Source organism: Podarcis vaucheri (genome assembly GCF_965113315.1).
Source record: "Podarcis vaucheri genome assembly, chromosome: 3".
In the NCBI taxonomy this organism is placed as follows: Eukaryota; Metazoa; Chordata; class Lepidosauria; order Squamata; family Lacertidae; genus Podarcis; species Podarcis vaucheri.
Window position 1 is genome coordinate 66,835,439 of NC_138761.1, and position 14,689 is coordinate 66,850,127.

Here is a 14,689-nt window from a genome sequence, read left to right on the forward strand (position 1 = left end):
GCTTCAATGGGCTTTGTGTACTGATTGGTGTGGGGAGTCAGCTGATTCTCTTCAAGCTGGAAGGTCATGTGATTCTTTTCAGGCAACCTTCTGGGCACCTTTCTCCCTAAAACAGGCAAAGGAGAAGCCTAGCTTGCCTGGCTTCCTGAGGATCCAGAGACTACAGCTGCTGCACTCGCTGATTTGAATTCGCAGCCTTGGGGCTTTAGAGAAAGTGTGTGGAGAATTGCAGCCGAAGTGGTCGCAATAAATTGGCTTTGTAATGTGAACAATTCTTCTAATTCTCCTACCTAGTCTATCCCTGGACTAATGCAAGGCTAGCCATTGAATTTCATGGCTGAGTGGGGAGTTGAAAATGGGCACCTGCAGCTTAAAACTGACACACTATTACACCATACTGGCCTTGAGACATCCATGTTGGCTAATAGTGACCCCCTGAAGGGATTTAGTCCCACTACTCAAAACAGAACCCTCTTCTACTTTGTGCAATTAGTTACTGGCTGGCAAATTTTAGTTAGCAGATTTAAAATGGGTTGTTGTGTACCCTCATTCTCTTGGATTCTCTTTTACTGAATATAGTTGCTGTCAGTGCTTAATTTCAAGGATGAGAGGTTCTGCCATTTAAGCCATATGGAGATTTATATAAAAAAAGGTAGTTTGCTGGCCTAGTCCAACACAAGTTCTCTTCAGCCTACTGACACCAATGGTGCAAGATGGAGATAATACTGTGTGAGACTGTACATTAGAAGAGACTAGCTTAATCGGGCCAAATGGAAGCTGGACCTGAGGGCAACAACTGGTGGCTTGTGCCTTTCTTGTGAAAATGAATCCCGTCTGAAAATTACCTGGAGATTGATAACAGATGTCGAGGTTATAAATATTGATTGCATCATGCAAAATGGTTACCTGCTTTGCCTCATGAAGCTGCCATGGGTAGCCTTAATGAGTATGTAATGAATGTTGTACAAAACATCCATGAAGTCCTCACGGGTCACAGTCCTACTGACCCTTGGGTCGTCACTGTGATATTTCCACTCATGCTGAAAGGGAAACAACATCAACGCCTCAAATGATTTAACTGTTTCCAAAGTGCCAGTGACACAGCTTCTTGAACAGGTTGGATTGAAAAATTACCTCTGTCATTTCTATCTCATGTCTTGTCAATTGACCGTTCAGAGGAGCAGCTACGTGCCTGACAATAATCCTGGTATGGGTGGGAAGCCCACCTCTGATTATGACCTGTGGGTTGTAGGTTGCAAAGCCAGTCTCTTCTCGTGCTTCAAAGAAGATTGCAAATTTCAGCTTTCCCCCATAAGCTGTCAACTAACAAAGAAAATAAAACCCATATAAACATTGACTGGAAACCAACACCATATGCGGTTATTATTATTATTTTAAAAAATCAGAAGAACATACATATTAAAATAATGATCTTTTTTTCAATGAGACTAAAGGTCTGAAAGCATTATTTTGTGGATCTAAACATTATGTAGCTGTAGATGAATGTATTTTTCCAATATGTTTAAAATATGTTTTTGAGCTCTTCAGTTAGCAAAAACCTAATCAGTTCACTTCTGTGTTGTGTACTCCACATAACAGACCCACAAAATGACTTAAGATGAACCTATGAAGCCCAATTCCCCATGTCCATTTTAGGAAACAGTCTCAGCCATTTTTGTATGGTGACGTGAAAAACAAATTTCTTGTTTTTCACAACACTCTTATTTTTCCTGTAACAGGCTAACAAGTCAATCCCTCTAGAATTTGAAATGAAACAAAGCAAAACACAGCAGCCTACATCAAGATAACCTAAAGCACATTCCAACATGGTGGCTGTTGTGGGAGCTTTTTCTACTACACTTCCCAAGTGCACCGCTCTGTATCTCGGTATAGCTGGAGGGTTAGGGTCAGCTAGAAAGAGACTGTGTTTCTTTCCGGATAATCCCAAATTGATCAAGGTCAGCTATAGCTATAGGCTATGAACAGAATTTTGTACTTAAGAGTATTGTATTGTAATGATTTCCTCAGTACTCAGATGGCTGTGCCTCAGCATACCCTGAACTGCAAATGTTATTAAAGAGTGTTTTTCCAGTATTCCAACAGAGCTTGCCTCTATCTGGGATGAGAAGAGCAAATAAGGAGAGTTCTGCCAGTTTTATTTTATTTAATAAATGCAATATATACTAACTTAGTTGAGAGTTGTTTTTCTGTATAAACAATAAAATCATGTTCAGAAAGATTCATTTCGCTATTTGGGGGTGGGAACCCAATGGTTTTTCATGAAGATTTAAAAAAAAACTTTTGCAAATCTTAGGGTTCTCCCAAGACTGCCTATTTAGCTACAAAAGGACCAGCAGGTAAACAATTGTGACTGTTATATGATCAATTCAGTTTATCTTACCCTTCCTAGGGAAACAAAATGTAAAATCTGCAAAATATCAGCTCCAATAAGAATTCATTCCCTTTACCTTCCGTCCTTCAAACTGTTTTGGAAGTCTCCAGTAAAATGGTTCCGAGCGTAACTCTTGAGTGACCAAGTCGATATTTGCAATTGTCTCTGGGTATTGGTATATAATCCCTTGGACAGTTTGCTGCTTGACATTTTCATCAACAAGAGGAAGAATGACTTGATCTGGTTTCAGAGTCAACTACAGTAATTAAAAGATTAGACAAATGTAAGATTTTCTTCTTCTTTCTGGACAAACGATATTAATTTGTGAATTATCTGAAGATTTAAATATTTTATCAAAAAAGCAAGATAACAATAAAATATACACTGGAATATGCACAGTAAAACATTGAATAGTACATACTCAGAGACATCCTATAGACCATCTTGGCTGTGAGTCCTGGAAGACCTGCTCCTTGCCTTGCAGGCCTTTCCCCACCTGGCCTGGGAGGACAGGGCCCTGATTGACTCCAGCTGCAGAAGCCGAGGCAGCTGATCAGACTCTTGGGCTGGGTTGTTGTTGCGGGGCTGGGTTGTTGCAAGAAGGCGTTTTGTATCTGTATTTTAGATCTTGTGATTTACGTGGAAATTGTTAGTTTGGTTGTGCATGTTTTAATATTTTATTTATTGTTTATGACTACTTTTGTTATGTTATAGTTATGTATTTTTTCATGTTATTAGCTGCCTTGAGCATGGTTTGAAATGTGAAAATATGTATGTATAAATATGTATGTATGTATGTATGTATGTATGTATGTATGTATTAAAATACTTAATAGCATTCACCTTTGTATCATTCAGGCAAAAGTGAATTAAACATAACAAACTTTGCATAGTGCTCTGTGGTTTGTTTACTATCTCTGCACCAGACGTATTGTGTAAGTTTAGCAACTGTTGCTGTTTTCCATACTTCAGGGCACAATCCTATTAAACAACGTAAAGGGCTATCAGATTTAGGACAAGCCCTGGGGGAATCGCAAATATGACACCACCACAAAAGAGTCAGAAGTACAAAGCCATTGGAACAACAAAATCAAGTAAAGTCATGGTTGGGATTTGGGTAGCACAGGGAAGGAGCATGCTTACACTAAATCCTAAAATGTGGTTGTCAAGGGCAGAGGGATAGTCAGTCTATGCAGGAGCCAGACTCCTTTTGTATTTTCTGGTTGACTGTATTTCTCCTTCCTTACTAGGCTGAGCCTGGCTATAGTAGATATTCCACTTGATGTTTTGAATCTTTGGTCCTGGAGAAATGTGAATGTAGGATTGCTCTGACTGATGGAGATGCACAGGCCAGAGAAAATGCCTGGGTTGGATGAATGTAGATATTAGACCTCATTTAGCCTATATATAACTTAAGAGAGTCTCAGGTTTCACATCAAAAATCTATTGCTTGTGCAAGACCTCATGTGACATTTCTTAGTTTGCAATCTCATCTTGATGCAGTTTTTTAATTTTGAAAAAGTTTTTCAAAATAAAAATAAAACAGGTAGGTTTTTTGAAAACGGCAAAAACATGCCAGACAAACTTACAGAAATCAAAGAAATCTGAAAGTATATCACAATAATTAATTTCTCACATACAAAGAGAAATTGTGTAGAATACTAAACAAGTACGAGGGGAGAATCTGAAACTACACAGAATTGCACTGATGCTAAAGATGCAGATATGGCAATTAAATTAAGAAAAGAAAACCATCCTTGAAAACATCAGTCTCTTTGTGGAACTTCACAAAATTCCTGTCTAGCAAAGAAGAAAGGATGAGGCCCTGAACTGACATTATTATTTTTCTACTGTATCTGTAGCAGTATGACAGCACATTTCTTTGAAGTGCTAATACCAAAATGAAGTGTCTGATTTCACTCTGGAGGTGTTCCCAGCTCTCATGCATTAGACATGCTAATCAGCAAGAAACTGGTTAATGCACAAAGTATTTGAAATGTACGCCTCAGTGTCATGGTACTGGTGTATAAGAGGGTTTTGCCAGTTGCACTCAATCTGTTCTAAAATAGATGGGAAGAGTTACAAGTTTTTAATGTTCAGAAAGAAAGAGACTGCAGTGTGAAGCTGCAAGCCTCATTTGATATGAGAATTCAAAGAGGGATAATTGATCATTAGGGAAATATTAAATCAGTATTTTAAATCAGGTGCACCTGCACCTTCCAAAGGGAGTGGTTGCAGGAGAGGTGATGCTTTGATTAACTTAGGCTTCAGTCCTATGCCTATTTACCTAGGAGTAAGCCCCACTTCTGCTACAATGCAATCCTATGAATGTTTACTCGGCTCTGCTCAACACACTTGGACTTACTTCAAAGTCAATATGCATAGGTTTGCTTTGTCTATATTTAATGTTTACTGACTCTTTTATTCTCCTCCCAGGCCACAATCGACAAATGAAATTGGACCATACCTGACTATAAAAGGTCTCCCCTTCAAGGAATGCATAATTCCCTATCAAAGGTATCTCCTTTCAAGGAATGGCAGAAGGCCAGTTGATAAATATATGTACTGTACTTCACTTTATTTTTCATCACTTGATTAGTCAACAAATGGTGTCTTGTGGCTAAATGTGTGAACAAACCCCAATTAACTGAATAGGATGACATTTGTGGAAGTGATATGTGAAAGTTCTGTATCTGGTGTTTGATCTGTAATGGCTCATTCATGTGCAAACCAACACTTAATGGTGCAGTCTTCAGTTGATGCGTGAACCAGCTTGGACTCTTCAACAACTTGTCACACACAGCACAGTACTGACCTTTTTTTGGGGTCTCCCCCTCTAGTACTCAGTCTATTTGAAAATCTTGATGTGAGTTCTATGAAAGGTTCTGATCAGTACAGAAGCAAGATGGAACATGAATTTTAAAAGCTTAAATTTCCATATAGTGCAAAGGTAACGGTATAATAAGTGTCCCAAATCTGTCCCTACAGATTTTGCATTCCATGTACAGTCAAGAAAAATGTGGATAAAGCCATTAAGCTACCGAAGTTGCATCATCTATGATTTTATGTTTCTGGAATTCCACTGTCCCTGTTTCTTCCATTGCCTTTTAAAAACAAAACTAGCGTGGGAAGGGGCAAAGCAGGGAAAGGTGATCCCCCAAATATATTTCTTTATCACCATGTCTGACAAAGAAGGTATGCTTCACATGGCTCCTCAGTTTCTCAGGCTAAAAGTAGAAAATGCCTATTTCCGAATTTTAATATTTGACAATTGCTGAACTATTTTGAATGATTGCATGGATACTTTTTACCTTTATCAACAACAAAAGTCTTAAAAGGTGGATTTTTACTGCAGCTGGCAAGGGTAAGCTAGCACATAACCCCCTCTCTGCTAGCCTTTGTCAGTAGGAAGAGAATCTCCAGCTGAGAGACAGGACCACTGCCACACTAGAGGTTCCAGCTTCACCCAACATGGTACCACTGGCAGTTCTCCTTCCAGCGGAAAGGACCAACATATATATGTTGTTTGAAAAGCCACATGATAGTGTGGTACCCAGGAATTGGCACAATGTTCTAAATGGCGTTTAAACAGTGCAGCATTATAATTTCTGATAGTCAGACATACTGAATCAGTGCATCTGACATCTGTAAAACACATGGGGATTATGCTAATCCACATGTTGATAACTTTTGGTCCATAGGATCAATGTAGGTGGACAGCAGAACTGTGGGGGGGGGGGAGGACAGCAACAATAGCACCAAACTGTACACTATTTGTTCTCTCTTTTCTCCCATCTTTTCACTAAGTACTACAGTGAGTGGGGAAGTGCCTTTGTCTTGAACACATTGGTTTAGTGATGACAATTTAATGCTCTTTTTTTGAAGGCACAGAATCACACTGTTGATTGACATGCGTTATGTGACAGTGCCCCAAAATCCTTCTAAGTAGCCAATTATTCCCTTCTTGTGCAAATTATACATTTTGTCAAAGCACTGGCAAATGTTTCTTAATACTGAAATCAGCCTTAAAAGCAGAAGAAACTTGCCGGTTCCTAAGGCAGGAAATCTTTCTACATTTTGATCACAAGGGACGTCCCACTGAAGAAGGTATGTCAACACCTAAAGTACTGGAAGGGGTTTTCAAAATTATTGGCAGTGCTGGCTGGAGCTGATGGGAGTTGCAGCCCAAAACATTTGCAGGGCACGAAGTTGGGGGAGGCTGGTAGAAAGTTATATTCAATGACACAAACAAGACAAAATGTATAATATATACAAGTGCCAGAAGATAATAACTGGCTAGGTGATAGCACTACTTAGAAATTTGGCACCCGATGCAAGACCTGCTGAGATTTGTTCTACTCTGAGCTCCCGGGTGCAAACCCTGCTTCCTTTGCAAACACAGCCTGACTTTTAAAACACACGATCAAACGATGCCTAAAGAGAAACAGTGCTTCTTTCTGTAGGATTTGCAGCCACCACTCTACCACTGACAGCCATCCATCTCCAAGGTAGTGGTGGAGCTGAAACTAAGTACAAGATAGGATGCCATACCATATCAATATTGCTTAAAGAACATGTCTGTTAAAGGTATGTTTCTTACTTGTTTTAATTTCCTGGTATTTTGGAGCTTAAGTGGACATGGAAAACCCTGGAACTTATTAAACTGCAAGGTCCCCCCCCCCCCGTTAATGGAATATATTAGCAATCCATTACTCTGGGTAGAAATGAAAACCTCTGATTTTCCTCAGAGCTTTGCATTTGAAAAACAAAGCTCTGAAGTGCTACGTTTTCTCATGGAACCATTTTCCTTGGTTGATTACATCACCTTTCTTCAGGGTTTTAATAGCTTTGCTCTGAGGCCTGACACCTATTGTGAATGTTTTGACCCTGATTGCCTACTGGAACATGGCCTTCTACCCATTTCTCATAAGTGCACAATGAAAAACACTGCTTAAATGTTTTCCTACACTTTCTAGTTCCATCTCTGTCTTGGACTAAAAGACACCAGCAGGAAACAACATTATTGCATTACATGGCTCAGCAGCGCTTTACTCACCCACATGCGGACCAGCCCCTTTGCCTCACTGCACTGTGATGTCAGGCCAAAACAGTAGCAGCTGCTGCAGCCAAGTGGGTTTCTGGCAGAGAGTCCAAACCTGCCAGGTTTGCACCTGTCACAGTAGACACCCTCCACATTAACCTATTGTAGAAAGAGGGAAACACTTTAGAGACAACAGCTCCTTTTCACACATCAAAACACTAGCACACTGTGTGGTTCTTACAGCAAGTAGTTATCGCAGTTAGATTCTTTAAGATATATATTGACTTGGACAAATGGTAGTATGAAGACCTGGAGATAAACATGCTGACGTCTGCAGAATACATTGCAATTGTACAAAACTTCACAAACGTACGTGCCTGCTATCCTGTATTTAAACATGCATCACTGGGAAGCATGAGAACTGAGTTCTAGATCATAATGGTTCAGCTCCAGAACAAGTTAATATCCAGCAAGGTTCATCACTGGGATACACAGATCTGGTTCATGCTGTCAATTGTAGCTCAGTGCAAAACACCCAAATGTGCAAGTTTCCAGACAGGAGATTGTAGGCACTACACCCATCTCCTGGTTCTACTGCTACTAAGCCATGGTTTGCCTTAGCATGTCATCTGGTCGCAGGATGGTGGCTTGTCTCACTTCAGACAAACCATGAGCTACAACCAATGTGCTGCTTCCAGGTAGGCATAACAACGCAAGTATTTTGCCTTCAAACTCTGCTTGTGGGCTTTTCAGAAATATATATTTGGGTACAGCGGCAAATAGGATTCTAGACTAGATGGACTTTTGGTTTGATCAAGCAGGGCTGCTCTTATGTTCTTCTTTAACTGTTTTTACACATCATTTAACCATATAAATAAATAGGGCAACGTAATGATCATTTACAATGGGGTAGTTACATTAAAGTCAATGAGGCTAAAAGTAAACAAACAGTCAATGAATTGTGCCTTAAGAATGAGAAACAATTGTGAATATATTCCACCAGTGTTTTAACACAGGCTGACCATGCTGAAGAAAAGTACTAAAGTATTAAAGTTTTCTACAATCCATGAGAAATTGTCCTGGCAAATGTGTATGTGTGTACGCGTGCGTACGCATGCATGCACAATTCATTTTAGTGGGTATGATGTTAATTCTATACATTGTTGATTAAAAGAGCAAACCTCAGGGCACCATATACAAGTCAATTAAGACAATGAACTTGGATTTAAGATGATTTTGCAGCCTATTGATCCAGTGCAAGTCAAGATGCTATCATCTCAGGTTCATTATCCTACAACAACAACAACAGCTACACAAAGTTGGAATTCCCATGTGCTTTAAGGGCGATTTTCATTACAACGTCCAACACTGTAGCTGCTACAAATGTTGAGCTCTCAGTGCCACACAGAGAGGGTGGCACCCACTTCTCTCTTTCTAAATTCTAAATGTGTGCCCATTGCACCAAAAAGGTTGGTGACCCCTGTAACTCAATGGCCCTGGTTCAATGGGAATAAAATTGTCAAAGCTAATTTGACCTGTTAATGTTTTGATGCTTGAAGCATGACTAATTTGGATAGGGGCAAGTGTATGTGCCACATTCTGTGCATGCTGTCAGTCTGAACAGGACTTCTCTGTGTTGCACCATTGCAGGTGATCACTAAAGGTGCCTAGCAAAGCTCTCCAGAGACAGGCTTGGAAAATAATTTCAAAGGCTCATTTAAGCTGGCCTCGAAGATTAGTGATCCTTTACAAGCCCCCCCCCTTTTCTCCTGTTCAGTCTGAAATCCAAACTAGAGAAGAATTGTGAGTTTCCTCAGAGGTGGGGAGATGTCCACTTATTTTCTCTCTCTCCTGCAGCTTCCTAAATCTTTCTCCAAGTAGTTAATTTTAAGTGATCTTAGGAGAGCAAGCCATTCTCTAGTGGCTAATTCTCAGCTATCCCACCTCAGTACCAACTTTTCTGTACATTATTCCATTCCTGCACTTGGTCTGTTTATCCCACTGGCTCCTAGGGGAAAGAAATGTGGAATGGTCTCTTGCTTTGGGACAGGGGCAGGTAGATCCCATGAAGTCAGGGAGGCCAACAACTAAGGAGCTATGAACTCTACTCACCAGATATAACAGCCCCACTACTGGTCAATTATTGAAGGATGAGAGAAAGGTAGATCAAGAAACCTAGATCAGGCATAGGCAAACTTGGCCCTCCAGATGTTTTGGGACTACAACTTCCATCATCCCTAGCTAACAGGACCAGTGGGATGATGGGAATTGCAGTCCTAAAACATCTGGAGGGCTGAGTTTGCCTATGCCTGACCTAGATAGATCAGGGATTTCTGTCTTGCTTCCTTCAGCCCTTGAATGTATAGCACAAAAAATGGAGTTCAGGACCTGCTGTTTCAGGATAACTGATGGCCTGTTCTTGCTGGAAACCATGCAGCAAGTCAAGACAAGCAGCCTTGTTCTAATCATGTGCACTCAAGTTCATCAAACACAAGTGTAAAAAAGGTTGCACACTTTATGCCTATTTACTTGGAATTAAAAAACACTGAAATAAATGAGGCTTACTGCTGAGGGGTTCAGGCTGTGAGTGTGTGACCTGGTAGAAGACACTCGCTATTATTTAATCAACAGCTGTCTACCAATTTGAGCCAAATGAAAGATGCTATAGTGGAGAACACAGAGACGAAGATAAAATATTTGGTGACTAATATTTCTTCTCTTACCTTGCAGGTGCATTGTCCTGTATGATCAGAACATGAACATTTTTCCATTTCTGAATCACAAGTGTGTGGCTCAGTCCCTGCTGCCAGGCATTCACAGGCAGTGCACTGTGGGTAATTGCGATATCCCAGCCTGCATTCAGTGCATTTATCCCCAGAGAATTCTGGGCGGCAGAAACAGCAGCCAGTGTCAGGGTTGCACTGGAAACTGAGAGATCCAGCTGGACTGCAGTCACAAGCCTAAAGAGAAGAGGAGATGTTCCTTCAGAACATTTAATGATTCTATGTTAAAGACTTTCATCTTTAACTGAAGTAAAACAACTCCCACAAGAACAACTGAAACTATTGCCAATTGCCAACGTATTTACATCAATAGACTAGGCAACTATTTTGTGCAGGTAAAGAGTCCACACATATTGGATTCATTTCTTAGGTATTTTGTCACTTGAAGGACATTTTTTAAAAGTACATGGATTGGTATGGGGGTGGGGCTTGTTTGACTGAAAAGGCAGTTGATGAATTTTTAAACAAACAAACAAACAAACAAACAAACAAACAAACAAACGTGGTAGGGTGCTAAAATAAACCTCACAGGATCACAAAGCCTGCACGAAAACTAAGGTCTGATAAATTCCACTAGTGAATCAATGCTTGCAAAATGTTTTGGAGCAAGTCTTCAATCAAATCAAAGAAACAACTTTTGCAAACCCAGAAAGGATTCCTTCTGTCCTGGAATCTTTGTCCAGTTTGCAGAGAAGTTGAAAAGGCATTTGGGAGTAAGGATCACAATGTTAATTCTGTATTGAACTAACATTTCAAATCTACAATAATGATACTAATCACCTCAGAGCTGATCCTAAATTTGGATACCTTAGATTAATTTAAAACAACAGTTTGTTACTTGTTGCTTTAAGGTCTGGTCTGCTCACATTTGTTATTACTATAGTTTGCAACTGTAAAATTCTTTTATGAATGGAAACTAGGAAGGATAAAAATTTACAGTCAGCAAATTAATACGTATATTACCCAACCAATATACACTAGAAAATGCTCACTGGTGGTGGTGTGGCACTAGCAGAAATATATTCTATTTGGACACATGCATAAGAGGAATGTTGTATCAAGAATTGTGGCTTATATTAACAAGCAAGTGTACAACAGCAGCCACGGGCACTCTTGTTAAAGATGAAAAAGTAGAGCTGGAAGGCTTTGAAAAAAGTTGCTAGAAATGCAGTAGGTTATGATTCACACTGAAACCCCATCAGAGAGATAATTGGCAACACCTCAAGTTGAAATCATAAGATGTGTTCCAAACCTCTATTTCGCTCAGCATATATGGCAGCCAAATTCTGGATTGTATGTATCTGTGACCACTAACAGTTAAGAATTGCCTGGCAGGCTTCTGTGTAGTCTAAGAATTAAAGCCTATTTGGAGCAGGAAGCCTGCACAGTAAGTGATGCCAGAGGATAATGCCTACTGGGCAAATTGTTCACCATATGCAGAGTAAATTACAATCAAATGTAATGTTTGTTTTGCAAGGAGGAAGCTTCATGCAATCTTCCCCTGCCAGTGAGTTATGATGGGCTCTGAAATCGGCTCCACTAAAAGCTCAAGTGGAGAGGGGGCAATCGCACCTTGCCTTAGAGAAATTAGTTGCCATGCGTTAAAAGGGAAGACTTGGCTGACATATCATTATTAATTTAGAGAGTGCTGTGGCAGCTGCCATACTAATGCACTCATATAATAGACAAGGCGAGGATAGATAGAAGAGATCCCAGAGCTGAAACAGAGGTCCTCAACCCCTATTAAGCTGGTTTGCAGAAGCCGGGTGATCTGTGTGGTGAAGAAAGGCAGAGGTTTTGTGAGAGGAGCTTTACAACTCAAAAAGAAAATAAATTATTCTGCATTAGTTAACTGGTTTGAATGGCCATGAAAAACAGCCTTTTAGGAGAGAGCACTGTGGCATTTGATTGCTTGCCTACACTGAAAGAAACTACCACAATGTTAAGTTAGGCCTCTTTATGTTCCCATTAATGATCATTTGTACACACGCTTGATGTGTGGTGATTTTAGTCTTTATAATGTCCATTTCCAATATATCTCTAAGAGACGGTAATTTTGATTCTTACATAATGAGAGGGACCTGGAAGTGAGAGAAACTAACTTGCCTGAGGTCACACAGTGAACTTATGGCAGAGGTAGGAGGTGAATCACGTCCAAAGCCACCATGGTATTCACCAGACTGCAAGTTAGCTCAAGAGAGACAAAAGAAAATACTTTACACACGGCTCATCCAGACTTCTGCTTGTCCCACCACTTTCCCTCAGGAAAACTTGATCTTTACTGCTGAATCAGAGCAAACGTCAATCAGTTTCCCTGTGGATTGACGTTTGGTATGATTCAGTGAAGAGTGGGTTTTCTCGTGGAAAGCAGTGGGGCAAACAGAAAACTGTTTGGATCCATGCCTAGGAAGCGTGGGGCAAGTGGAAAACCATACTTTCTAGGTATGGGGCAAGCAGAAGTGTCAACAAGCCCACAGTCAAGTCAATGATAAAAGGCTTAGACAGATCCTAGCGCCTACGCATGGTAGTACCATGGATCCTTCATTTTATTTTATTTTATTTTATCACATTTGCATCAATCTTCTTTCACAGAGCTCAGGGTAGTATACATGGAGACAATTCCAATCTATCCTCATAGGTAAATTGGGTTGAGTACCAAATGAAATATTATTTAGGAGATCCACAATTGATCCTGTAACTCAGATAGGGCCTCTATTGTATCTTTGGCTTCAGTTTTTAATTGGGACAATGTAATACCAACTGCAATTCTAATACTGCTCATGAAGACTGGTATCCTTGAATGACACTCAGAATTCTATTAAAATTGTGCTTGGAACAAAGAAAGCTTTGTCAGACACAATACAAAGCCGTCTGAGTTATCCTTAGGCTCACTTCGCCTTTGTTTTGTGAAAAGGGATAAAATTATATCCAAATTTGGACAGACTGTCCTTCTGACTTCAGTACACAACAGCTGAAATAAGGTACATGTGGAGTTCGAACACTTTGTCTTCTGAAAGATGCAGCTCCAATTCAAATATAGCACATCCTGTCATCTGGGCCAATGCCAATGCTCACAAAAGAGAACTTCAGCTCTATGATTCTTTAGAAAACTCCCACTGTGTTTTTGGTTCCAAAGACTAGTAGTTTACCACATGGAAAGCAAAGAAACACACAGAGATAAAATACAGGTTCACTCACCTTGCACCCGCTGATAATGTCATGACCCCAGTGATTTGGTGCACATTTATCACACCTCTGTCCTACAGTATTGGGAGGGCAAATGCAACGGCCAGTGTGTGGATCACAATTATTACCAAGATGGGCACACTCACAACCTTCATGGGGAAGATGAAGAGAAAGACAACATGAAGCACATTGCTTAAAATATCTGAAGAAAGCAGATTCTGTCATCGTAATGTCAGTTGTCCAAAATCTTAGGTTTTTATACTGTACTGTGATGTTTCGTTTTATTGTTTTGTTCATCAACTCTATCGTGTTTTATGGTTGTATGTTATGTGATCCCCATGGGTGGTAAAGACTGGTCCAGAAATGAATTAATAGTAATAATAATTTATCCGTGGTGGGTGCATCTAACTATGGACTGGAGAGATGAAAACTGAGCCAAAGTCATGTACCCAGTTGGGTCTGATATAGAAATAATAAAAACAAAAGCTGTAGAGTTCCAACCATGAACTATGTATATGTGCCTACATCATGAAATGCCTGCCTGAGACTTTACAGAGCCATCACTTGCCACATCTATCAGCGTATGAAACACAATTTTAGATAAATGCTATCAGGACTGAGCAAACCTTTTTACTTCTGAGAGCCAAGTGTGGTGGTAAGTGGTCAGTCAAGGGCCGTATGCCAGTGGATGTGACTGGAGCCCACACTCCCACCCCCTCCATTGTGATTTACATGGGATGCAAAACATGGACATCACCCTTCCCAACACAACTGCACTCCCTTGTCTGCCAATATTTTTTGATGGCAGTGTGATTTACATGAAAAACATGGTGCACAGACATGACTGTGCATCCTCCTTCACAATAATGAATTCATTCATTCAATTTATATACCCCATAGTTCCTCTCCAAAGGAGCCTGGGGCAGCAAACACATCTGTAGTAAAAATAAATCCATGTGGCAGGTAGCAAACATTGAAATATGGTGGGTTTCTTGGACACCGATAGTGGGCTGCACTGAGGGCTTCTGAGACCCATAGGGTGCCCACCTGTGCTAAGGTAACTTATTTGGTGCTGGAAAGATGGAAGTGGCTTGCTAGAATGGGGTCATTCTATTTAACTTTTGTCCTGCTCATAAGCTTTGCCTAATGAAGCAAGTATCAGTTTGGGGGGAGGCAATATTCATACTGTAAAAATGGTATGAAGAAAAGAAGCTCCCTAGTGACTATCCGAACCCCCCACTTATTCTTGGCTGCATTAAAAATATTTATTTTTATTTTTTAAAAAAG

At 40.2% G+C, this 14,689-nt stretch overlaps 1 protein-coding gene across 6 annotated transcripts in view; it reads right to left on the minus strand.

Annotated features, from left to right (window-relative positions):
• The window catches only part of LAMA2 (laminin subunit alpha 2), a 395,189-nt gene that overhangs the window by 128,338 nt on the left and 252,162 nt on the right, over positions 1–14,689 (minus strand). For all 6 annotated transcript variants that reach the window (XM_082216020.1, XM_082216019.1, XM_082216016.1 and 3 more), the window contains 6 exons: positions 13,415–13,551; positions 10,157–10,393; positions 7,449–7,592; positions 2,469–2,648; positions 1,135–1,323; positions 907–1,040 (listed from right to left, as the gene is read on the minus strand). In XM_082216020.1, the coding sequence (XP_082072146.1) occupies positions 907–1,040; positions 1,135–1,323; positions 2,469–2,648; positions 7,449–7,592; positions 10,157–10,393; positions 13,415–13,551 (1,021 nt within the window). The remainder of the gene's footprint in view (positions 1–906; positions 1,041–1,134; positions 1,324–2,468; positions 2,649–7,448; positions 7,593–10,156; positions 10,394–13,414; positions 13,552–14,689) is intronic.